The sequence below is a fragment of the Oryctolagus cuniculus genome, chromosome 5 (genome assembly GCF_964237555.1).
Source record: "Oryctolagus cuniculus chromosome 5, mOryCun1.1, whole genome shotgun sequence".
Lineage (NCBI taxonomy): Eukaryota > Metazoa > Chordata > Mammalia > Lagomorpha > Leporidae > Oryctolagus > Oryctolagus cuniculus.
In genome coordinates this window covers 38940897-38967722 of record NC_091436.1, presented here as the reverse complement: position 1 = coordinate 38967722, position 26826 = coordinate 38940897, and the positions used below count along the sequence as shown (strand labels likewise).

Genomic DNA, 26826 nt, shown 5'->3' with positions numbered 1-26826 from the left:
AGACAAACTTGAGAGAATCTGTCACCTGCAGATCTGCCCTACTGGAAGTACTACAGAGCCCTCCAGGCTGAAATGAAAGGCTCTTAGACAGTAATCCAGAGCCACATGAAAGAGTAAGGAGCAGAGTCCAGTCACTACATGCTTAAATGTAAGAGCCACTATAAATGTATTTCTATCAGTAACTCCTTGCTCCAACTTACTTAAAAGACAAGTGCATACATCAACAATTACAAATCTGTGTTGATAGGGATACACTGTACAAAAATGTAACATCTGACAATAACAGCACAAAAGGAGGGGCGGGCAGAGTTATATAGAAGTTTTAGGGGCCAGCACTGTGGCACAGGGGTGGAGCCACTAGTTACGATGGGAGCATACCATATGAGCCCTGGTTCAAATCTGGGCTGCTGCACTTCCTACCCAGCTCCCTGCTAATGTGCCTGGGAAAGCAGCAGAGATGATGCAAGTGCTGAGACCCCTGCCGTTCTTGTGGGAGACCAGGATGGAATTTCTGGTTCCTGGCTTGGGACTTGCCTAACTCTGGCTGTTGTGGCCATTTGGGGAGTGAACCAGCAGATGGAAGACCTCTCTCCCTCTCTCTCTCTCTTCTCTCTCCCTCTTTCTATGTATAACTGTATTTCAAACAAATACATCAATGATTTTTAAAAAAAAAAAAAAGTCTGATATGCTATTATAATGAAATCAGTGTTGATCCAAACCAGATTATTTTAGACTGAGATGTCAATTATGACCCTCAGGGTAACCTCTAAGCAACTCCAAAAATGCAGTGTAAGAAACAACATGGGAAACTAGGATAGTACTTTAGAAAACGTCTACCTAACATAAAAGAAGGCAACAACAGAGGAATAAAAGAACAAAAGAGAGATAGCATTTAGAAAAAAATGGGAGAAAACACCTAAGTCCTACCATTTTTAGTAAATACATTAAGTGGCAGATTGGATTTTAAATTGTCCTAACTATAGCCCATCTACTAGAGACAACAATTTAGATACAAAGACAGAAGTGGGCTGAAAGGAAAAAGAAGGGGAAAGATAACACCAGGCCAACAGTACACTCCAATGAGTGTCCTAATATCAGACAAAACAAACTTTAAGAATATAATTGTTCAGGAGACTGGCTTCAGATTGGCCTAGCTCTGGCCATTGCGTCCATTTGGGGAGTGAACAAGCAGATTGAAGACTTTTCTCTTTGTCTCTCCCTCTCTCCCTCTGTAACTCTACCTCTCAAATAAATAAATATATCTCTTTTTTTAAAAAAAAAAAAAAGAGCTGGACATTTGCAAAATACAAAACAATTTTTTCCAAAATATTTGAAATTATCATTGGTTATTATCAAAGTCAGCTTCATTGCCCTGAGCAAAAAGTCTGATAATTTGTTGAGAATTCTACCACCTGAAAAGAACTTTTGAAAAAGAACTTCAGAAAATAAAATGCATGCACTAATCAAAAAAACATATTAAGGGAGGCCAGCGCTGTGGCATAGCTGATGAAGCTTCTGCCTGTAGTGCTGGCATCCCATATGGATGCCAGTTCGAGTCCTGGCTGCTCCACTTCTGATCCAGCTCTCTGCTATGGCCTGAGAAAGCAGTAGAAGTTGGCCCAAGCCCTTGGGTCTCTGCACCCACATGGGAGACCTGCAGGAAGCTCCTGGTTCTTGACTTCGGATCTGCACAGTTCCAGCCTTTGTGGCCATCTGGGGAATGAACCAGAGAAAGATCTCTCTCTCTCTCTCTCTCTCTCTCTCTCTCTCTCTCTCTCTCTCTTTCTCTGCCTCTCTGCCTTGCAAATGAATAAGCAAATCTTTAAAAAAAACATATTAAGGAAGATTTTAAACATTTCAAAAAGTATGTTTACATCCTGGCTCCTAACTTCGGATCGGCACAGTTTCGGCCTTTGAGGCCATCTGGAGAGCAAACCAAGGGAAGACCTCTCTCTATCTCTCCCTTCCTTTCTCTCTCTCTCTGCCTCTCTGTAACTCTGCCTTTCAAATGAATAAATAAATCTTTTAAAAAATATTAAGGAGATTTTAAACATTTCGAAAAATAATGTTCACATCCTGATGCTTCAAACAGGAATCTGCCAAGGAATCCTAGAGGAAGAGATTCCACACAAAGCCTGGACATCAGGCCGCGAGTACTGGGGGTTAAGTCCAATGCCCCACATACAAAAGATGCCACTGCCCCATCCCAGGGCCAGGGCAGTAGAAGCAGGATCCCACCGTCAAGCCTTCTCCATTCATTGCACCAGGTCCTCCATATGCACAAGACAGAGCTTGTCCTGGCACTCCTTATACTTAGAATCTTCTTTCAGTACAACACTCCCACCTGGATGCAGCAGCCCTAGCCCGAGCTGTAATTCTCCTATGAGAATGTAGATACTACAAAGGGGTCCCAGGGGCTGAGTCATGGGAAGAGAACCCACATCCTTCTCCTTTTCCTGAAAATCATTATGAATCTGCACAGAATACGCCACACTTGAGGGACTCCTGTGACACGGTGCATCTCCCTCTCGCTATTTGAGAACATCTCCACCCTGAGTGCTAGTGACAGTAAGTAATTAGAACTAAGTAGTAAAATGCAAAGTGAAATGATATAAGAATTGAAGAATGGACTAATGGAATAAGAAAGAGTACCCAGAACATACCCAAGTCTATTTGGGAACTTCACATACAATAAAAGTAGCACCAGAAACCAATGAGCAAAGGGTGGATTATCAGGAATCAGTGTCGAGACAGTGACTCAGAATATGGAGCTCTTTAATAAACAAAGATGGAGTTCAGATGACTTAAAGTTTTAAACATGACTGTTGACATTATAAGCTTAATGAGAAAGAGTAGGAGTGTTTCTTCGTGACATGGGGCATGGGAAAGAATGCTTTCTACAAATCAGCACGAAAATGATGCCAACTCATTAAAGATGGGCAATGGATCTAAAGAGGTAATCTTCTAGAAGAAACTCAAAAGGCTAACAGATATGTGAAGAGGTGCTTAACATTCATTAGTTATTCAGGGAAATGCAAATCACAACAAGAACAAGATTACACTTTATACTTTAATAGACTTGGCAAAATGCAAAGGCTAGATAACGCCAAGGGTTGGCATGGGCACAGGGATGTGTACTGCTGTGAGATGGCCAAGTCCTTCTGGAGAGTAACTGGTCAAATTAAGTACACGCATGCCTTGTGCTCCATCAGCTCTGCTTCTGGATGTACAACTCAAAGAAATAATTCACAGCTCCATAACCGGCTATGTGTGCTCTCTGCACTACAGTTTATGGTGGGGAGGAACTGGACTCAAGGCAAAGAGCATTCTACAATGGCTGGAACTGATGGACTAGAAATACACATAGCAACATAGAGGAATCTTAAGAGTGAGTAAGAAAGTGCTGTGGTGCAAGTATCTCATATAGGTGCCAGTTCAAGTCCCAGCTGCTCCACTTTGGATCCAGCTCTCTGATAACGCATCTGGGAAAACAACAGAAGATGGCCCAACCACTTAGGCTCCTGCTCCCACATGGGAGACCTGGAAGAAGCTTCTGGCTCCTGGCTTCAGATCAGCCCAGCTCTGGCCCTTGCAGCCATTTGGGGAATGAACCAGCAGATGGTGGATCTCTCCCTCTCTCTTTGTTTCTCTCTCCCTCACTTTTCTCTCACTCTGTAACTCTGCCTTGCACATAAATAAACAAACACTTTTTAAAAAAGAAACTGAAACAGGAACAAGGTATAGAATACCACTGACATTAAATCAAGTATATATCATTAACCCTAAATGACAGACAGATTTTTGGAACACTTACAAACAGAAAGATACAGATGAAATACTATAGAATGGTTGCCTGCAGGCACAGGTGGGGAGAAAGGTAGATAGGAAGATGAATAAAAAGAATACTTAAAACAAGAAAAATGCCTAGTGCAGGATAGTAACGAAGATGTTCCATGAAGTGATGAATTGGATTCACTCAACTTTCACCCCCACTCACATACACACAGTGCGAAATATATTCCAGCTTGTTTCCATGTACTGACATGCAATTCCTATGAATTTTTAAAATCAGTGTTTTAATCATTTATAAAAATTACAGTAACTTAAAAAAGTACTACAAAGAAACTTCAGCAACTTACAAAATTACTCTATTGTTCTGAGAATCTAATTGCATGTGTTTTTAAATACAACATGAAGTATAATAAATGACAATTAAGAAAAGGACATACACTTAGCAATTTATGGGGCCACAGATGATTGGACTTAAGTCAAAGTCAGATGCATGAGACATTGCAGCACCACTGCTGCGCTGACTGCACAACAACTCAAGCAGCAACATGAGTTCTCAAGGATGGAAGGCACTTGCTTTTCTGTTTTATTTGTTTATTTATTAAGAAGGCAGAGTGACAGAGAGAGGGAGAGACACAGAAAGATCTTCCATCTGCTGGTTCACTCCCCAAATGCCTGCAGCAGCCAGGGCTGGACCATGCTGAAGCCGGGAGCCAGGAGCTCCATCCAAGTCTCCCATGTGTGTGGTAAGGGCTCAAAAATTTGAGTCATCATCTGATGCCTCCAGGTGCATTAGTAGGAAGCTGGGTCAGAAGCAGGGACAGGACTCGATCCCAGGACTCTGATATGGCATCCCTAGCAATGGCTTAACCCACTGTACCACACTGCCTGCTCAGGAAATACATTTTTAAGCATTGCAATACAGCCAGCATTCTGCCAGATTGTCCTGGGAACATGGTTTGGCATTCTGACCCATATAGTGACCTGTACAACATGGTGATACATTTCTGTGTCAATGGAACATGAGGAATTCATGTATATTGACTTGCAAATGATGCTTGGTCATTGCAGTAGCCAACAAAACAAGAGTGGAAACAGTTACACAGGCATAGGAGGCTGTGGGAGGCAGAGGGTGAGGGGCGAAGGTTCTGAGGCTTCTGGTCAGACTCTCACAGATTCTGCAGCTGTGTGGGTTATTGAGGAAGCCCACGTGCAGGACCAAGAAGCCCACCTTCCTTCACCAGACCTCCACATCCAGTTCTTTGGGAAAGGAAAGCAACACCAGAGACAAAACAAAGCAGAACAAATGAGGATCTCTTTCCCTCCCTTCTTCCTTCCCAAGACCTTCCTCCGGTTAGCTTAACTCAATTCCCTGTCTCCAAGTGTATGGCCTGACCCCTGCTTCTTGCTGGCATCAACATCTTCCATGCATGCAGCACAGAGAACCATCTTTTTCTACGTAGTGGAAATATTGTGCCCAGTCAAGAAATTTTAATGGATATGAGAGTTACCCAAATGTGTCTTAATCCAAATTATCTTTAATTTTCAAAAATCTTACATGCATTTCAAAGGAGCTATCAGCTGTTCAAGATAAAGACTGGAAATGATTTAGGCAACCAGCGTCATAAATTCAATATATAGGAGTTCCCATTCCCTATTCCTAGTGATTTTGCATTTGCTTAATTTCTAAGGATATAAAACACAGAAACACCTGGTTTCTGTAATATTGTAGTGTGAAAATTTCTCATCCTTTATAGCTTTTAGCCTTTACAGAAAATAAAATTATAAACAGGGAGAGGCTATAGTCTTTAAAGAATCAGCAATTTGCAGCTCACAGAGAGAAAAGTAAAAACTTACCAATAAGATGTGTTTGCCAGGAAAAATGCTGCCTCTTCAGATTGAATAATGACCACTTTATAATCTCTTCTTTAGCCAAAGCTGACAGGAAGGCCAAAATTCAATTCCATTGCAACTTAATCTCCTAACTAATCTCCTGGTCCTTTCAATTCTCTGCTCTTTTTGTTGCCAAGTCTCCTACGTGGGCCTTAGCAGAATTTGCCCTGGTGGTCAGGCATGTCTGCAGCACCAGGAGAGAAGAGGCATGGAAAGTGTAGTTCCCTGAAGAACTAAGGCAGCTGGAGAAGCAGCACAACACGTGAGTATAGAAACGGGTTCTGAGATAAGGCCTCAGCAAAAGAGGAACTTCAGTTTGGCCTGGTGTCTCCTGGACTTCCATCTGATCCCACAGCCATGCTTTTGATTTCTAGTGATGGGGACAGCGGCTCTCAGCATCCCAAGTTATCATTCATTAATCCAATGAGTTTGGGTGTGGCATGAATCATAGAAAAAAAGGGAAAACTGGATTTTTAAATTTAACTCTTTTTAGTGAACTGAAAATGCATAATATACTTATGCTCTTTTACAATGTGACTTTCTAAGAATATGAAAGGTATTTTAAAATAAATATCATTTTATCTTATGGTGATTTTGGCTTATAATTGGAATTTAGCAGTCCTAACTGTTGCATTAAATTTTCTGAAGAGTTACACCGCTAAATTTAGAGCACCTTTCAGCTGTTTTATCAATTTATCAAAGAACAGATACAGAATTCTATTATAGTAACTGAGCTATCATTTGAAAAATTCACTGAATCTTATAAATATTGTAAGTATACACCTTCCTATAAAATTTTGCATTATACATGGTACTGGGATGAGTGTTATACAATGTATGTTGTAAATATTCCTGTCTCCTGGAGTTTTTAATTAATACTAATAAAATTGAGGTGACCAAATAGTTTACTCTAGTAATATCAAGTAAATATACCAGGTAAAAAATATTTTTTTACACCAACCACATCCACTAATATAATTGTGTTGGTAGTAAAGAGTTAGGGTTTACATCTTGTGTTGCATTAAAGTGGAGATAGGATTGAGAGGGCACTTGGTAGTTGGGACATCCTTCCTAAGGAGTTTAATCTACTTTGTTAACAAGGGAATTTTACATCTGAAGTAGTTCAAGAATACTTACAGGGTCTCAGATAACCAGGACTATTTCTCCACTGTTGAGGGAACAATCTCCAAGCTTTGCCTGAGACCCTCATTGTGAAGCTCCCCACAGCCCAGTATGGGTTGCAATGGGAAGACTTCTATATCAGCAGGTAGGAAAAGGCCAGTATGGAGTTTTACATTCATGCATAAAGATTATTTCTTTCTTTATAACCTCTACAAAGTGAGCTTTAAAAACTTGTAGGGGCAGGCATTGTGTCTAGTAATTCAGATGAAGATTCAGTAGCCTGTGTCTTATATTGGAGTGCCTGGGTTCAAATCTGGACTCTACTCCCAGTTCAAGCATCCTGCCAGTGCTCACCCTGGGAGAGAGCAGGTGATAGCTCAAGTAGTTGAGTCCCTGCCACACACATAAGGAGATCTGTGAGTCCTGGCTCTTGGTTTCCACTTGGCCTTGTCACAACAATTGTACACATTTGGAGAGTGAACCAGTAAACGAGAGTTCTAGCTCTATTTCCCTGCTTCTCAAAAATATAAGAATTCTTGGGCCGGCACCGTGGCACACTACGTTAATCCTCCACCTGTGGCACTGGCATCCCATATGGGCACCGGATCCTAGTCCCGGTTGTTCCTCTTCCAGTCCAGCTCTCAGCTGTGGCCCTGGGAAAGCAGTGGTGGATGGCCCAAGTCCTTGGGCTCCTGGACCCGCATGGGAGACCAGGAAGAGGCACCTGGCTCCTGACTTCGGATCAGAGTAGCTCCAGCCATTGCGGCCATTTTGGGGGTGAACCAACGGAAGGAAGACCTTTCTCTCTGTCTCTCTCTCTCACTGTTTGTAACTCTACCTGTCAAATAAGTAAATAAATAAATTATTAAGCACTTTTAAAGCCTTCATTCCCACATATATATATATTTAAATTTGTTTATTTGAAAGCCAGAGAGACAGAGAGAGAGAGAGAGAGAGAGAGAGAAAAGGAATCTTCCAAATGGCTGCAATGACCGCAGCTGGGCCCGGCTGAAGCCAGGAGCCAGGAGTCTCCCCTGGGTCTCCCACATGGTGCAGGAGCCCAGGCACCTGGGCCATCTTCCTCTGCCATCCCAGGTGCATTAGTAGGAAGCTGGATCAGAAGTGGAACAGCTGGGACTTGAACCAGTGCCCAAATGAGATGCTGGCACTGGAGGCAGAGGCTTAACTCTTTATGCAATAGGGACGGCACCATGCATATTCTTTAAAAACAACAACAACAAAATCAAATTTCTCATAGCACTAAGGGCATCAGGAACTTCCAGGTTTTTTTAAGGATGTGAAAAACAAATGAACATGAGATGTTTAACCATATCTGTTTTTGGAAGCCCTTGTTGGAACTATCATTCACAATATTAGCAATACAAAATAGATTTGCTTGGTTCCTGGCCACATCTCAAAATTTTAAAAGGCATCTTATTTTGTTTTAATGATATTAAATGCTGTTATTCCTTAGTCAATCTTAATCAAGTTGTGAGGACATTTAAAGAATCAATCTTACTTTTATCTGCACGATTTTAATTTCATCAAATCGTATATCATCAAGAGATTTCCTTGTCTGGCCTCGTCGGTGTCCAAATTTACACTTATTTCTCAGCACTTGTTCATCATCTTCTATAGGCCTTCGAACATACTTAAAGCGATCTTTGAGAGCTCGTTTCCATGAAAACTGCACAAGAAAACAAAACAGGCTAGTTAACCTTCAAGTAGATTGGAATAATCCTATATAACCAATAAAATCTTTATTTATCTATCAACCCTGGGTTTGCAATTATTTTCACATGACAGTAATGGAAATAACATTATCTCTTTTTCCATTTATCATGATAACAATCTTATGATGCTGCTATAAAAATTATAATTCCTAAACTATGATTCAGGAAAGAGCTACATGAACATATTTCCCAATGGAATACGGTTATTGTGTAAGTGAACTGGTTCTTGAGCTTTCTAATTCCCCAAAGTGGATATTCTCTACCATACCCTGCTGTCTTTCTGACACATTGCACTTTTCCGGTGGGTTCCAGAGAAGAACTAATGCTGGCTTATGTATTGATGCATTTTCCTAAAAAATTTTCTCCTGCCACCTCTTGAAATTCATTTTGATGAATACTATGACATTCACTTTCCAAATATTTGTGGTGCGTGTACTATTTCAGACACAAAGACCAATTCCTACCCTGCTGCCTCCTAGAGGCTCATTAGCAGGAAGCTGGAACAGAAGCAGTGTAGCCCAGATTCAAACCAGGCAATCTGACATGGGATGTGTGCACCCCCGACAACAGTATAACACACAGTGTCATGAAGCTTGTCTTTCTTTTTCCGTTGCTTTTCTTTAATTATTCTTTTTTAAAAAAATATTTATTTGAGCAGCAGATACACAGAAAGAGAGCACCTATCCACTGATTCACTCCCCAAATACCCACAACAAAATTGGGACTGGGCCAAGGTAGAAGCTAGGAACCAGGAGTGTAGTCTGGGTCTCCCACATAGGTAACAAGAACCCAATTACTTGAGCCAACACCATTGATTCTCAGGGTCAGAATTAGCAGGAAGCTGGAGGCAGGAGCCAGAGCCAGGAATTAAATCCAGGTACTCCGATGTGGGATGAGCACCTCTTAATCACTAGGCCAAATGCCTCTTCTTTTTTCCCTCTTTTCCCTTTTCTTTTTTCACTCCATCCTTTCCTCCCTACCTTACTTCCCTCCTTCCTTTTTTTTTTCCTTTCTCTTTTCCTTTTCTTTCCTTTCTCCTGGTTGCATGCATGTATGGACAGGTTCATGTCTGCTTGGGTCACCAAGCCCAGCTCCACCTGATGCTTATTGAAAACTATAAACAGGTGATACCTCATATCTATAAGGCAAAAGCTCCAGGTTTTGATGCAACAGACTCAAAGCAGATCCTTGAGTCTTGGCCTTGCTTGGTAAATAACTCTCCATGTGAGTGGTAGCCCAACACTTCTTAGAGCCTGAGCCTTGTAGCTGCTCATAGCTGCTCATCTCCCCTGCAATGCCCTGCACTTGAATAGACTCCTATTTGGGGTCTGGGGAAGGAAAAGACCCTTTGCAGTCAGGCAGGCCTGCATCTCCGTCCCAGCCCTGGTCACTAGAGAGGGTGGTAAGTCACTGAGTGGCTTTGGGTGTGTTCCCTGCATTCTTACTGCCTTGGGGCAACTGCAGTGCCATTGAGACAATGTTGGTCAAGTGTCTGGCACTTAAGGTTTGTTACTCCTGGTTACATGGCTTCAGTGCAAACGAAAGTATTCCTTCCAGGGCCAGCATTGTGGCCTAGTGGGTTAAGCCACCACCTGCAGTGCTGGCATGTCATATATGTTCTAGTTCAATTCTTTGTTGCTGCACTTTTAGTGCAGTTCCCTGCTAATATGCCTGGGAAAGCAGCAGAAGATGGCCCAAGGACTTGTGTCCTTGCATCCACATGGGAGACTGGAATGAAGTTTCTGGCTTCTGGTTTCAGCCTGATCCAGCCCTGGCCATTGCAGCCTTTTGAGAAGTGAACCAGCAGATGGAAGATCTCTCTCTTGCTCTTGCTCGTTCGCTCTCTCTCTCCCTCCTTCCACCTTTCAAATAAGTAAAATAAATCGTAAAAAAAAAAAAAATGGGTATCCCTTGCCATTCAGAAAGCAGCCTGGCCTAGGATGGGAAGAGCCAGTTCTAGCGCTAGCCTGAGCCTGTATTAGTGCAAGCTTCAACAGGTTAACTCCCCCATGCGCCTCAGCCTTAGCACCTTCAGCCTGAAAATGGAACAACAGAATCTGCCTCGTCAATTGCACTGGGTTTTTGGATGACTTAAATGAGTAGCTACTCCAGAAAAATATTTATCAACAAAAGTATTGTTCATAATGCTGTTCAAACAGCCCGGCGAGCAGCGGGTCTGACTACGCCGGCTTCAGCTCCTGCGTATGCGTGAGTCACACATTGCTCATGGCCTCCCACAGGCTGTGGGCCCAGTCTCTGCCGTCACTGTTTTACAACAACACTAAAAGAGCAGAGGGTTTATATTTTTTCTTTACCCCCATATGAACTAGGGGAAGTATAAATTTTTGTCGCATTCCCTGCAGCTCTGAAGCACCGCTCAACCTGCTGAGCCTGGTGGGAGGTATTACAGCAATCAAGCGCTAGGCCATTTTTAAATTACCAATTTCCTCTTCCTAGCATCTCCAGTCTCTCTTTATTAAACAGTGTGATAGGATCAGAAAAAGGACAAAGCAGATACAGCCTTCCGCAGGAGTATTCCGTCAGTGAATATTAACTGAGCACCTGCTATATGCAGGGCCCTGGGAGTTACTTATACAGATGCCCAAGGGGGATGGAGGGATTCAGTAGAAAAGACTTGTGTTACAGAATAACTATCCCCTTTCTGCATGCTTTTCCAGTGTGTAGGGTATGGAAAATTCTACATGGACATGGTTCCCTTCTAATTACTCTGAAATTAAACACCCAAAAACCCAAAGCCCTGACACAGAACTGCTGATGGAGACTCGTGAATGTCAGTGTCGGGACTCCGAGCTTTGGTTTTTTATTTTTCTTTTTTGTTTTGTTACAGAGCAAACATGGTTTATTTTGTAGGCTTATTTGTTTGCAGCAGCATATTTTAGAAAGGCTATAACCCTCGAAACAAGGATCCTTCAGTTCCATTCTTGGTTCCGTGGTCCAAACACAGGATACAACATGTTTTCTGAGTGTCAGTGATAAAACAATTAATCCTGAAGGTCTGCCCTATTCAAGAACTTCTGTGATGCTGCTCATATATAATGAGTCTTTTCTTCAAAATAGAAAAAGGAAGGGAGGAGGAGAGGGAGTAAGAGAGGGAAAAACAGAAGCCTTAAATGTTTTCACATTCACAGATATTGGTAGTTAGTCTTCGTTGTTTAAATTGGACCAGACTGCTGAAGATCTACATCTTCAAGAAAGCATGGTAAAAAATATTTTTTGATTGCTATCTGAGGTTGGTCAGGTAAATCTGATTTAGCTATGACTACCAATGTGTATGCATAACGTATATGCAATGATACTTCAAAAGATTTGTGGAATATGGAGTTAAAATTTTGGTGAAAAAACATTGAAATTGTGTATATGATATTAAAGGTCAAATGCAGTTGGGGAGATATGTATTTGCTTATATATGTAAGGAATCTCTATTAAAATATATGAGGGTTCTTCATCAAGTTCATGGATTACAACTGTTTTGTACCAAACTAAATCTTTATTTTAATTCTATTTCCCAAGAACTTTTTGAAGCACCCTTGTAGAGAGAGATTCAGGGAATAATAGACATAATATCTTTATGTACACATTTCTATAATTCTCCATAATTTTCCCTTAGATCATATAGCTGTAGTGGCATAAACACTCAAATTTTCATTACCATCTTAAGAATTTTAAGTGTACAGTTCAGTACTATTAAGTATATTCATATTACTGTGCAATGAAGATTCTAGTTGTTTAAACTCAAAAGATAAGCAGGCCCAAAGAGTAAAGTTTTCGCTAAAACTTCTGGAACAGTGGTACTCAATTTTTTCGACTGTTCATTAGAATTATTTGTAGATTTTTTTCAAAATATTACTGTTAGGCCTCATCCTCAGATCATTAAAGTGGAATCCTGAGGCTCCTAATGTGCATCCAGAGGTCAGAGTTGCTGCCCAGAACATCCTTTGGGTCCATTTTTATCAGGACAGCAGTGATGTGAGAGGACCAGGTGAGGCAGAAGGCCAAAGCTTCATACCCAGACGACGTCCCCAGTGGCTCCAATCAGAAGGCAAGAGACACTGGGACAATGACAGCAGTGCAAGTGAGTCATGGCTTGCCTTTCTATATATCACATCTTAGAGCCTTCCTAAACACGCACAGGGGCTTCCCAACAGCTTTGAGAGAGGGACACCAAGATGGTGACAGAGACCAAGGACTCCATCCAGAGAGAAGAGAAGGCATTTAAAAGGGGAAAGGAGGCTATCAAAGCAAAGGCAAAAAGCTGACAAAGAGACAGATATCGCCAGAGAAACTAAAGAAATCAGAGAACCACAGAGATAAAGAATGAGAGAAATAGAGAGAAACACATAGACCCAGATATACTGACAGACCAAGAGAGAGAAACAGAAAAGAGACAGACTAAGGCAAGAAGGTTGAAGCCCAAAATTGCTGGGCAAAACAATACTATCATTTTAAGACAGGCTGAGATTGACAGGCTCACATCACATGGTCACTTACAAAGCCACAGCCACTGTCATCCAGGAAAGGGTGGGCTTGCAGCAGGGCACTGACCACATCATTGTACTGCTGGGTGGTAGGGTACCTGTCACCGAAACAAAGAGGGCATATTTCATTGCAGGGTGGCTCTAAGTCACACTCACTTTCTTCAGATCTCTCCATACAACAGACAATCAAATACTAAGCAATGTTGGGCTTGCATCCAATAGGTCATCCGAAATCGGAACATAGTTGGTTACAAATAAATTCTACTCTGCTTTGAAAAGCCCCTCTCTGGAAGCAGCCAGGGGCCCTGGGATTACTCACAGGGAGCCTTCCAGATACTTTGTCATGTCAGCCTGGAGGAACTCGATCATCCTTATTCTCATGCTGTGGTCGGGACACTTCTGCTCTGCCAACATACATTTGACATCATAGGGAAACTCAGGTAAGACATAGGAGTTTGTCCACTGCAATGGTTTATTCCTGGCTAGAACATGTTTCACATTTCTTCTGTTAAATGAAAAAGGACAAAGAGTGAAATTCTACTTAAATAATACACAGTTTATTAATTTTCTACCCCATGAGGACTTCTGATAGAGGCTACTTTTCTAAGACCTAAATATACAGAAATGATCAATCTATCTTTCATCCATTTACCTATTCACAAATGTTTGGAGGCTCATTAAGTATCTCTGTTTTCTTTCTCTTTGAACTCAATAAATGCTTGCACTTTGGCACAGGGGTGCAGCAGGTGATGTCATAATAATATAAACTTTAGAATAAAGCCTGAAGATAGAAAGAATATTAATCTATGCATCTCAGAGAAATTATACTTAATGTATAGCTCAAAACTGAACAAGGTATCTTTTTTTAAAAGATTTATTTACTTATTTGAAAGAGTTACAGAGAGGCAGAGGGAGAGGCAGTCAGAGAGAGAGAGGTCTTCCGTACGCTGGGTCACTCCCCAAATGGCTGCAACACTTGGCGCCGTGCCAATCTAAAGCCAGGAACCTGGAGCTTCTTCCAGGATTTCCATGTGGGTGCAGGGGCCCAAGCATTTGTGCCATTTTCTATGGCTTTCCCAGGCCATAACAGGAAGCTGGATTGGAAGTGGAGCAGCTGGGACTCAAACTGTCGTCCATATGGGATGCCTGCACTGCAGGCAGTGGCTTTACCTGCTATGCCACAGTGCAGGCCTGAACAAGATATCTTGCAAAACCAAAATGATAAACTACAATTCAGTGAAGCAAATGAGGTATATACTAAAATCTTAGCACCTGGTTAAGAAAATTTTAACTTACTCTAATGCTGTTTGTACAGAAACACAACATTCACCTAATTTAGTTGGTCTTCAATTATTTTATCAAGATGAAATTTGTTTCTATATTAAAAATAAACATCAGATATTGTGATTCCATTTAGATGAAGTTTCTACAAAGACTACAGAAAACATTTACAGAAAGCAGACACAGTGGTTGTCCAGGGCTGATGGATGATGACAATGGGTACACAATCATTTAAATTTGCTAAAATTAACCGAGCTATATAGTTTATTTTTATTATTATTTTTTTTTTTTTACAGGCAGAGTGGACAGTGAGAGAGAGAGAGAGACAGAGAGAAAGGTCTTCCTTTGCCATTGGTTCACCCTCCAATGGCCGCCGCGGCTGGTGTGCTGCGGCCGACGCATCGCGCTGATCCGAAGCCAGGAGCCAGGTGCCTCTCCTGGTCTCCCATGGGGTGCAGGGCCCAAGCACTTGGGCCATCCTCCACTGCACTCCCGGGTCACAGCAGAGAGCTGGCCTGGAAGAGGGGCAACCAGGACAGAATCCGGCGCCCCGACCGGGACTAGAACCCGGTGTGCTGGCGCCACTAGGTGGAGGATTAGCCTATTGAGCTGCGGTGCCAGCTGAGCTATATAGTTTAAGTAGGTGAATCTTTGTAAATTGAAAGTCAATAAAAGTGTTTAAAAATTAAGTAGCGGAATCACTTTAAAATGTTAGTGACTCATCATTGAGTGTATAAAAAGAATCTATAATAAAATTTCAAAGCAACAGTTAATTAAAGGGACTAGGTAACTTTCAATCCATTTCACTAATAGGATTGAATGGGATGGAAGTAAAGGAACAGAAGCAAGCCAAGTAGAGACAACAGGGAGGTTTCCTAAATTAGCTGAAATAGGTTAATTTTCTGGCACAACCAGAGTATCTTAGTGGTCCAAAAACAACTTTAGATGAGTTTTGAAAGTCAAGCTTCCTTTGGAAATTTGGGTCACACTTTGTAAGAATGCCTGAGCTCCACTGGAACACGAGGAATAAAGCAAGCAGGAGTTAGCATGCCTGTCTCTCTGTATGACAGGCTCTGCTCTGATTCGGAGAGTAGTGTAGGTGTTCCCCAAAGGGTCATGTGTCAGGGCCTTGGCCCTCGAAGTCTTATGTTAATGGGTAATGAATTGATAATGAAGGATAGAGGCTTGATCCCGTTCTGGTATCTGAAGGTGGGGCCTTTAGGAAGTGACCAGATTGAATGCTGGGGTGGTGCCCTAGGGCTGACTGACCATGGTTGCATAAACAAGGCCACATGGACACGGAGGACCGGTGTGCTCCCTGTTTCTCTTTGTTGCTGGCCAACTATGTGATCTTCCTGCCTCCTACATTTAATCATCTACCACCCTCATCAGACACCAGAGTAATGCAGCTGCTTGATCTGGAGGCCTGTGAACCTCTAAAATCAGGAGTTTGAAGAGACTTTCCTCCCTAAGTAGCTCCTCTCGGTATTCAGTAATCCGGGTTCCTTCTCCTTCCTATCTCCAGTGCTGCTTTAACAGGCACTCCATCACTGGTGGAAAAACGGCAGGGCTAAAATAAGCACACTGACAATTTAATATTTGATTCAATGCAGCAACAGAGATTCTCGGATGTGAATTTCTGCCTCAGCTCCAACTGTTTTCCAGTGTGTTTCTTCTTGTGTCATCTATTCATTCCTTCAACCAATATTTATTGGGGGTTACTATATGCCTATTACTCTTCTGCAATTCCTGTTTCCTTTCACATTCTATTATCTTGTTCTTTCTCCCAAGGCCACATTATTTCTTCTTTATTAAGACCAAGAGTGATAAAGTAATGGCGGTTTATTGCTCATGTTTTTTAAAGGTGGTATAATTACACAGAAGTTAAGCTTGTTTTCCTTGTATTTTAGCCTCAATCTTCTTTTCCTTGGTGAGTTTCAAGTAGCTAAATTAGCTACATGCCCCCTTCAGGATTTTGAGATTGTTCTCACTTAGTAGCACACCAGTGAATAACTTCAATATTCTAAGGTTCCAAATAGGGCTTGGTACAACTTCCGCCTTCTTGTTCTACCTATTTTTTCTGTATGTCTTGTCTTTTCTTTGTAAGTGTAGAGAGCATGATGAAGGGCATTATTTCTACCAAACATGCAGAGTACAGTCAGATCCATGCAGGATCCAGCAAAGATTGTCCGTCCTTCTCCAAAATAGAGTACTAGACAAAATCAGCAGCATCAAATTTTCCTTTCTTTACACTAAACAATACATTGTAGAAGTGACTAAATCCAAATTATCCTGATTAATACAAGTCATAACAAGTATTACACAAAAAAGATGAGTCATCAAAAGTTAAAAATACAGCACGCGCCGTGGCTCAATAGGCTAATCCTCCGCCTTGTGGCGCCGGCACACCGGGTTCTAGTCCTGGTCAGGGCGCCGGATTCTGTCCTGGTTGCGCCTCTTCCAGGCCAACTCTCTGCTATGGCCCGGGAGTGCAGTGGAGGATGGCCCAAGTCCTTGGGCCCTGCACCCGCATGGGAGACCAGGAGAAGCACCTGGCTCCTGGCTTTGGATCAGCGCGGTGCGCCGGCCGCAACGCGCCAGCCGCGGCGGCCATTGGAGGGTGAACCAATGGCAAAAGGAAGACTATCCACTCTGCCTGTCCAAAAAAAAAAAAAAAAAAAAATTAAAAATACATTATAATTTGGGAGCAGACAACTGCAGGCACAACCATTTCCCACTTGCAAATTTATATTTGCATTGGATTTTAAAACTCTTCTAATGGATTTGAAAATTTGTCTTAATGTTTTAGTAAGCAAGAGCTGGACAGAACACCTGTGGAAGTGTGGAGAACTGAAAGCACTCTGAAATTCAGAGGACATTAGCCTTTCTGCTTCCACCTCTGAGCCAGGCCTCTTCAGTAAAATCACCGCTACAAAACAACAAATCTCCACGTCAGTGGATCTCAATTCTGGGTGCAACTAGAAAGCTTTTAAAACATGTGACTGCCAAGGACTGACCCCAGCTAACGGAAGCAACATCCACTGGTAAATGGAACGTCCAGTTCATATGAGGAACAGAGTCTATATGGGGGCCCGCACTGTGATGTAGTAGGTAAAGCCACAGCCTGCAGTGCTGGCATCCCATATGGGCGCCAGTTCAAGACTCAGCTGCTCCTCTTCCATTCCAGCTCTCTGCTGTGGTCTGTTTAAGCAGTAGAAGATGGCCCAAGTCTTTGGGCCCCTGCACCTGCATGGGAGACCCAGAAGCTCCTGGCTCCTGGCTGTGGATCAGCACAGCTCCAGCCATTGCAGCCATCTGGGGAGTGAACCAGCGGATGGAAGACCTCTCTCTCTCTCTCTGTCTCTGCCTCTCTGAAACTCTGCCTTTCAAATGAATAAATAAGTCTTTTTTTAAAAAAGTCTGTATTGATAATAAAATACAACTTACAATAAAGCTAACCTGAAACATTTGAAATTGGCTCTATTGACTTTTTAAAAATTTTTATTGATTACTAAAAAAGTATAACTGTAAATATGTATGGGGTACACAGTGATACAATATGTACAAAATACTGAATTATTAAATCAAGCTAGCTAACATATCCATCACCTCAGCTATTTACCAATCCTTCTCCTGTCTTGTTAGAACACTGCTCCCTTTCAGTATGTGCCAATTTTGTCTAACTTTAATAAGAGTACACGATTGTTTAACTCTTCCACTCCTAAGTAGAAAACAGTAGATCTGAGACAGCTCGTGCATGGTAAGGAAGAGAGCCCTGTTAAAGAACAGGTCCACTTGAGGGCCTGCTTGCTAAGGGAAAATCTGAACACACCTGAAGAACAGGAGTTGAGGTTGGTAGGAAACAGAAGAAACATAGATGCTACGTGAGGGCAAGACCTATTTTCTTGATCTCCAGTACATACAATATTGCTTTGCAGTCGATGCACAAAGATTTTTCTGGAAAAATGAGTAGGGTCCACTGGCAAGAGCAGTTCTGGAAGGGCTGAATTCAATTTTCCCTGGGAGAAGTTCTGGGTGTTTCAATGCCTTCTTAGCACACTCATCACTCTGGTAATATAAGCCCCCATTAAACTCCAAATGTGCCCCTCTCTTTACCCCCATTTGGCTTTTCCACAATGTTTTTCATCTTGGTCTCTTTCTAGTCCCTTCATTGAGATTGCTCCCTCGAAAGTCAGCTGAGGGCCTTTTAGCGATGGTCTTTTCCAAGATCTTTTCAATCCATTCATTCTGTTGACTGCTTCTTCACAACCTTCTTTTCTTCCTTTTCTTTTGTGACAGTGTTTTATTTTCTTCTCTCTCTCTCTCTCTCTCTCTCTCTCTCTCTGGCAGCTTGTTTATTCCCCCTCCATCTTCTGTTTACACATGGCTTGGACCTTCCCCCCTTGCCTCATCTGTACTGATCTATGCTTTCTCTCTCAGAGAACTCATCCAACCCCTCAGCCTCTGCTTTGAACGCTGTGTGGATGGATCATACACCTACAATCCATAATCAATTTTCCATGCTCCATCCAAGATATCTAACAACTTTTACATGCTCATCATGTACTCAACATGTTCAAAATAATCATTTAGAATAGATTTTTAAAAATACTTTAAAAAATTTATTTTATTTGAAAGGCAGGGTTATAGAGGCAGAGGCAGAGGCAGAGGCAAAGAGAGAGAGAAGTCTTCCATCTGCTGATTCACTCAGATGGCTATGATAGCTGAAGCTAGGTGATCCAAAGCCAGGATCCTGGAGCTTCTTCCAGGTCTCCCATATGGGTGTAGGAGCCCAAGGACTTGGCCCATCTTGTACGGCTTTCCCAGGCCATAGCAGAGAGCTGGATCAGAAGTGGAGCAGCTTGGACTCAAACTGGCAACCATATATAGAATACCAGCACTGCAGGTGATGGCTTTACCTGCTACACCACAGTGCCGGTCCCAAAATAATATTTTTTAAAATAACTAGATTCTTATTTGCTACAGGCTGAATTATATTGTCTCAAGTTTTGTATGTTGAAACCCTAGGTCCCCAATGTGACTGTATTTGGGAGTAACCCAAGGTAAGTGATACTATATAGCAAGGGCCCTAAGATGACAGAATTATAATGTGTATAAGCAGAGGCACCAGCAAGCTCTCTGTGCCAAGTGAGGGGAAGGTGACCATCTGCAAGCCGCCAAGTGGAGCCCTTGCCAGAAACCAAAGCAGTCAGCACCTTGGTCTTGTGCCTCCAGCCTCTAGAACAGAAAGCAAATAAATTTCTGTTGTGTCAGCTGCTCAGTCTGTGGTATGTTGAATAGGACATGGCTCCTGAACTCATACAGATGGTTAAATCCCACAGTCACAAATTGATGGTACAAAGTGGATAGAAGCTTAAATCTAATTTGGTGTCAAGCACATGGGCCTAGTGGGAGGTCCTTAGGTCACTGGAAGGTGTGCCCTCCTAAGATAGTTCTCGTGAAAGGGTTGGTTACAAAAGCCAAATTGGTCCGAGGCACTCTCTCTGTTCCTTGGCTCATCAGGGGATCCTGTCTCCCTCTGTGCACCTCTTGCCATGTGATTGATGCTTTACAATTACCTGGGACCCTGCCAGCCCTGTCAAGCCAATGGGCCAAGGGTCTTGAGCTGTGAGCCTCAAAACTATGAGAAAAAAACAGACATTCTTCATTCATCAGTAGCTTGCTTTGGGTATTTTGTTTCAGTGATGAAAAGTTGACTAATATACAATCTGAGCTAACACAGCATTCCAATTTTCTTGCTTTTACTGTCTCTTTCTCTTAGAAACTAAACCTGAACACCTTAGCATCCTTTTAACATTCATCTCTCACTTGAAGGTATTATTAACAATTCCTCTACCTTTTATCTCTTGTATTTGTCATCTTCTCTCCATGTTTCATCTGCCATAATAATACAAGCCTTTGCCACTCAAATGTGGATACTTCAGTAGTCTACTGGCAGAGTTCTACTTCTGGAATGGCCTAACAAGCTCCCACTACACCAGCCACCCTACAAACATTAGACAAAATACAGAAAACAAAAAATAAAAAACATTGGATAGTGAAAAAATCAAATATTTTTAAACGGCAATCTACACTTGGAAAAAGAGGAAGATATTGGGCAATAGGCAAATTTCTCTTTTGGCAGCTTTTAGCCTGACAACAGGTCATAGGAAGTGCTACTCTAATAGAAAACCTGAAATTCTTCTGGACTACAAAGCCAGCAGATAGAGTTTGGGGAAGTCACATCAGTGGAAAAGGACAAAATCCCAGAAGAGAAGAGCTTATGATGAGAAACTCTAAATTCTATGTATAAACTGTTTAAATTCTGGATTATCTTGAATCCCATTTGTATGCAACCCAACTAAAGATTAAAAAAAAAACTAAACTGAAACAGTTTTCCATTTGAGTTCAACAAATTTTGTTGCTTGCTAAGACTAACAATCAACATTCTTTGGGTTCATATAACAGATTGAAGTATCTCCACATTGTAATATTTACAATGACTAGTATACAATCCCAAATTTGGTAATTTTAAAAAAATGGAAAAATGTAACCTATTCTTAAGAGTAAAGAAAGGGGCCAGCACTGTGGTGCAGCGAGTTAAAGCTCTGGCCTTATGTGCCTGCATCCCATATGGGTGCTGGTTCTAGTCCTGGCAGCTCCTCTTCCAATTCAGCTCTCTGGCCTGGGAATGCAGTAGAAGATGGCCCAAGGACTTGGGCCCCTGCACCCATGTGGGAGACCCTGAAGAAGCTCTTGGCTCCTGGCTTTGGATGGTTACAGCTCCGGCCGTTGTGGCCATCTAGGGAATGAACCAGCAGTTGGAAGACCTCTCTCTCTGTAACTCTGTCTTTCAAATAAATAAAACTTAAAAAAAAGGGTAAAGATAATCAATAATGTGATGTTGAGATGATCCAGATGTTGGCAAGGATTTTAAAGTAATCCATATGTTTAGTGACTTAAAGGTAAATATGCTAGAATGTCTAAAATGATTGAAAATTTTAACATTTTTAGATGTGAAACAGATATTATTCAAAAGAATAAAATATAAATTTAGAATATTTTTAAAAATTAATATGAGAATATACTAAATAGGGTTTTCCAGGCTACTCTTTGACCCAAGACATAGAACAGGGTCCCAGGAGAATAGGCAGGTCTTAGTTCCACAGTAACTATGCTCTAGAGAAAGAAGGAACTCAAGTTCTGGGTCCATGATTACTTGGTCCAGTTGAGTCCCTACATCAAGCTATACCAACTTAGAACTAGCTACCGTGAAGTCTGGACAGGGTGAGAATGCTGTCAGTTTTTTTGAAAGATTTATTTATTTGAAAGGCAGATACAGAGAGAGAAGGGGAGAGAGAGAGAGACAGAGAGATCTTACATCCATTGGTTCACTCCCCAAATGGCTGCAGTGGCTGGGGCTGGACTAGCCCGAAGCCAGGAGTTAGGAACTTTATCAGGGTCTCCTACATAGGTGCAGGGGCCTAAGAACTTGAGCCATCTTCCAGTGCTTTCTGAGGCGCACCAGCAGGGAGCTGGATCAGAAGTGGAACAACCAGGACCTGAACTTGTACCCATATGGGATGCCAGCACTGCAGGTGGAGGCTTATCTTTCTATAGCACAGTGCTGTCCCTGAACAATGTTTTTCAGAGTAATATCTATAGCATCTTAGATTCCTACAGAGAAGCTCTTTCTGGGATTAAGTAACCCTGTGATGATGATAAAATGAAGCCATAGATACTGTCTCCGTAGAAGACACATAAGAATTACAGAGACCATAAAGAGCTGGTAAAGAAGGCTGTCTCAAAGGTATTTGGCTATTGTTGGCCTCCTACATTTGTCCTGATCACATAGTAAATTTTGTTCTGATTTGAGGAATAGCTAGCTGCACTATCATGTAAACTCCTTTCTGAAGGAATTTATTCTGAAGGATTTCTCACTGAATGTCTTTTATTTACTCCAGGATTAGAGTCTATATAGGCAGGTGAGCTATCTCAGGGTTCACGTGACTTTTATTTAACGCAGAGTAAAAGAGAAAGAGAGACAGGGAGACACACACATGTGCATGTACACACATACAGAGAGACAGAGAGAGATCTTCAATCTGCTGGTTCACTCCCCAGATGGTCACAACAGGCACAGATGTGCCAGGCCAAAGTCGGGAACTCCACTGGAGTCTGTCACATGGGTGGCAGGGACCCAGGTACTTGGGCCATCTTCTGCTGCCTTCCCAGGTGCATTAGCAGGAAGCTGGAGGTCAAGACTTCAACCAGCACTCCAATATGGGACAATGGTATCTCAAGTTGGTAACTTAACCCAATACACCACAAGGCTAGTCCCAAGGCTCACATGATTTAATATTGATAAACCTCATGTATGAGTCATTTGTAGCCCAAATATCTAAAAAATCCAGCATTTATATAGACTTTTACCAGTTCTGTTACTGGCTTTAAACACATTTCAGGTACTAAAAGTGCACTAGACATCAAAATAGAAACATTACTTCAAATATAAAAGCCTCATGGTTTATAGAGTGAGTATAGGGGAAAACATGCAATAGCTGACCACACTTGACATGCGTCTTTTGTAATTCACATGCAAAATTTCATCCTTTTTCCAACTGCTTGAAGCATGATAATCTTTCTGTTTCCTAACAATGTAAGTCATACATTGAGTGACAGAGGTGATTCAAGGTTCTTCTGTCCCCAGCAATCTGATAACATGCAGTGAACACGATAGGCTGAGCATCGGGGGTCCAGTGTACTCTGTTAATCTCCGGCCAACAGTATCTTCCATATCTGGTCCCCCTGAAAGTAGTTACTGCTTCCTATTTCTGAGTTAGGTCTATTCTTTGTCATCTCTGTAGTTCCCTGGGAAGAAGAAAATAACTATGATTTGCTAACATTTTTAGATGCGAAAATGCATCTGGAAGGAAATCCTGAATCTGTTCTCTGCATTCAGACTCCATTTGGAGCTATTGAGGATTGGCTGTTACTTTATCCCTAGGAGACTGGGTGATATTGCTTTAGGGAGAAAGTAAACACTTGCACCTCCAAATGAGAAAGCTTCAGTGGATTTTTTCTTTTCTTTTTTTTAAAAGAAATATTTTATTTATTTGAAAGAGGAAGATGGGGAAACAGAGCGGGGGGGGGATCTCCCATCCTCTGGTTCACTCCTCAAATGGCTGCTATGGCAGGGACTGGACCTGGTGGAAGCCAGAAGCCAGGAGCCAGGAGCCAGGATCAAGGAGATTCTTCCAGGTATCCCACATGTGTGCAGGGGCCCAAACACCTGAGTCATCTCATGCTGCTTTTCTCAGGCACATTAGCAGGGAGCCGGATTCAAAGTGGAGCAGCGGGACATGAATAGGTGCCTATATGGAATGCTGGCATCACAGGCATCATAGGTGGTGGCTTTGCTGCTATGCCAAAACACCAGCCCAGCTTCAGTGGTTTTTTTTTTTTTTTTTTTTTTTTTTTTTTTTTTTTTTTTTATGAATTAGGATAGTCTAAAAAGTCCATAACCATTGCTTCTTTTTCTACTTGGTTGAAATTTTTGACTTTCAAGTTCAGTGAATTTTATCATTCCCTCTTTACTCATTTCCATAAATTAAACAGGTAATGGGAATTTCAGATTCTATTACCAAAAAAAAAAAAAAATCAATGGTGTGTATCTCCTTAATGCCTCTAATTTGAATCCCTCATATTTAATAACCAGAACAATCAATAATATGATCTGATGCGGGGGGCATTTGACACAAGTGGTTAAACTGCCATGTGGGTTGAAGTCTTGCCTCTGTTCTCCATTCCAGCTCCCTGCACAGTCTGGGAGGCAGCAAATTATAGCTCAAGAACTTGGGTCCCTGCCACCCCCATGGGAGACCCAGGTTGAGTTCCCAGCTCCTGGCTTAGCCCTAGAGCCCAGCACTTCTTATTATGGTCATTTAAGGAGTAAAACAGTGGGTGGGAGATCTGTGTCTCTCCCTCCCTCTATCGCTATCTGCTTTCAAACAAATAAAAATTCTTAAAAATATATGATCCTGTTTTCTACATAATCTTATTATCAACCCCTGTACAGGGTGAATTTTTAGGCTCAGTCAAGATACAAACCGTGGGATGGCAGTTTGGCTTAGCAACTAAGACGTTATTAGAATGTCCACACCCCATACTGGAGAGCCTGGTGTGAGCCAAAACTCCTCTAGCAATTCTAGTTTCCTGCTGAAATGCATCTGGGAGGCAGTAGGTAATGTTCAAGCAGCTGGGTCCCTGCCTTCTCTGTGGGAGACCCAGATTGACTTCTGGGGCTCCAGCTTTGGCCTGGACTAGCCCTGGCCAGTGCCAGCATTTGGGAGTAAACCAGCAGTCTCTCTCTCTGTCTCTCAGTGTCTCTCCCTCCCTTTCCCTGTCCCTCTCTTTTTCAAATCACTAAAAATAAATAAATAAAATTTTCCTAAAATGCTAAGTTAATAAAAAGTGACAAGGCTCACTAAATTTCCAGAGCACATTATGCATGTGTCAGCACTTGTTTCTCTCATCTGAAATGTCCTAAGTTTCCCCCATTCTCCTAAGCTTACCTTAAGCCCTCCCTTGGGTCGAATCTCCCCTGTCACTCTCTTGGCCTTTAGCTGTCTTCCTCATCTGAATCCCCAACATAGCCTATTGCAGCACTGGCCCCGTGGGCACTCAACTGTATCTCAGATCCTTATCAGTTTTGATTTTGCTGGGTCTCTGTTGAGTGGAGCAATTTGTGCCGTAATGTTGTAGAAAGCTTTAGGAATGTTTGAGAGAGAAAGATAAAATATTGAATATAAAATTCCATGTCAGATAAACAAAGATTGTCTCTAGTTCTGTAATCTCGTGTTTTCATTCATAAAATTGTTATTCAGAAAAGGAAACTTCTGTAGTAGTGAAATCTCACCCGTGACAAAGGCGCCATTGACTGGCAAAGCTTCTAGCCAACATGCCCATAAAGAGAAGTACCAGATCACTGAGCTTTTAGGTTTGAGATGTGAAAATCAGTGGGATACAAATGCCAGAGAGGGAGATCTGGGGACTAAGCAGAGTCCTCTGAAACACAAAATGTACGTAAGAATTAGACTGTGGTTATGGGACATTACAACTGCCAAAGAAAAATCATCTAAAAAGCACTTTCCCAGCATCTCACTGCACTTTGGTTGCATCCTTGTGGCTTCTCTGTAGGACAGAGGGCAGAATTCAACTGATCCCTGGTGGACATTTGTCACCATAGTCAGCTCATGAATCCTTCCTGTCTTTCAAACTTCAAGGTACAACAGACAACTTTTTCCAAGAGCATCCAATTGGTGATAATCTGTTACTTTAAGGACCTGAGATGATTTTCTGGTACTATCAAAAGGTATTCCTTTCTTATCCTCCAGGAAAAAAAAAAAAAAAACAAACAAACAGATATAAGTGGAGCACTTTTTGGTGAAGAGTCACCACTCTGGCCCCAGGGCTTGGTCTTCACATTGAAGTACCACCAAGGGTGGTAGAAGAATCCCACAATTGGATAGGAAAGCAATGACCAAAACCATGCTGTCCAGGGACTGAACTAAATGAGGGTTCCACACACCACTATATTTTGGCATCTCATTTTCATTTTCTTCTTCTTCACACACAAGCTTTAGACTGCACACACTAAGAATGGTCTGAATTGACATATCCAGTTCCACATCAACTCTGACACTAAATGACATTTGACCTCAGCAACATCTAAAAACTTGAATATTTCTGGAACATAGAAGAGGAAGCCAGGGGAGATTCAGATCATACCTGAGTCATTATGAACGGAGAGTTGATAGAAATTAGAATGTTAAAGGCACTACCAGTGGTGGCTGAAATGGAAATGAGAAAAGTACTCTCAGAAAGTACAAGGGAGGGAATCCTCGTCAAATGGTGGTAGAGCGTAAGTGCATGGTATCCTGCAGTTATATGAACAACCAATCTTGTGGGTTACAAATTTGGATGTTTAGCTGAGGTAATTCCAAGCATTGTATTAAAGTACATCTTTGTTTCTTGTGGTTACTTATACTAAAGTATGACAGAAAGAAGACAAATTGATTAAAGGGCTCTTAGACTAGAATGAAAAAAACTGTGCATGGATTAAAAAAAAAAAGATTCTTTTTTACCAAAATATAATTATCTTTTATTTCCATGTCCATGAACTTTTTGAAGTCAACTCAAATGTGTGTCTTTGGGTTTCCCTCCCTCTTCTTATAAAGGCACCAGGATTTAACTATGGGGACTCCACTAAAATGTCTTTACCTAATCCTAATCACCTCCCAATCCCCCAACACATCCCCTCAAACCTCATAGTTGGATTAAGTTTCCACCTTCTAAATAGCTCATAACAGAAATTATGTTTCCACACACGAAACCACGGGGAACACATTCAAATCATATTCAAACTATACCATGCATTAAAGAGACACTGGAGTGCCAATGAAGAGTTAAAAACCATCTCTGAGAACACGCAACAATGTCAGTGCAAGGCA

General features: G+C 41.8%; 1 protein-coding gene across 1 annotated transcript in view; it reads right to left on the bottom strand.

Annotated features, from left to right (window-relative positions):
• SAMD3 (sterile alpha motif domain containing 3) overlaps positions 1-26826 on the bottom strand; it is a 52714-nt gene that overhangs the window by 12241 nt on the left and 13647 nt on the right. The window contains exons 4-6 of the mRNA XM_008263665.4: positions 13353-13538; positions 13047-13131; positions 8324-8491 (exon numbers count right to left, since the gene is read on the bottom strand). Of these exons, the coding sequence (XP_008261887.2) occupies positions 8324-8491; positions 13047-13131; positions 13353-13538 (439 nt within the window). The remainder of the gene's footprint in view (positions 1-8323; positions 8492-13046; positions 13132-13352; positions 13539-26826) is intronic.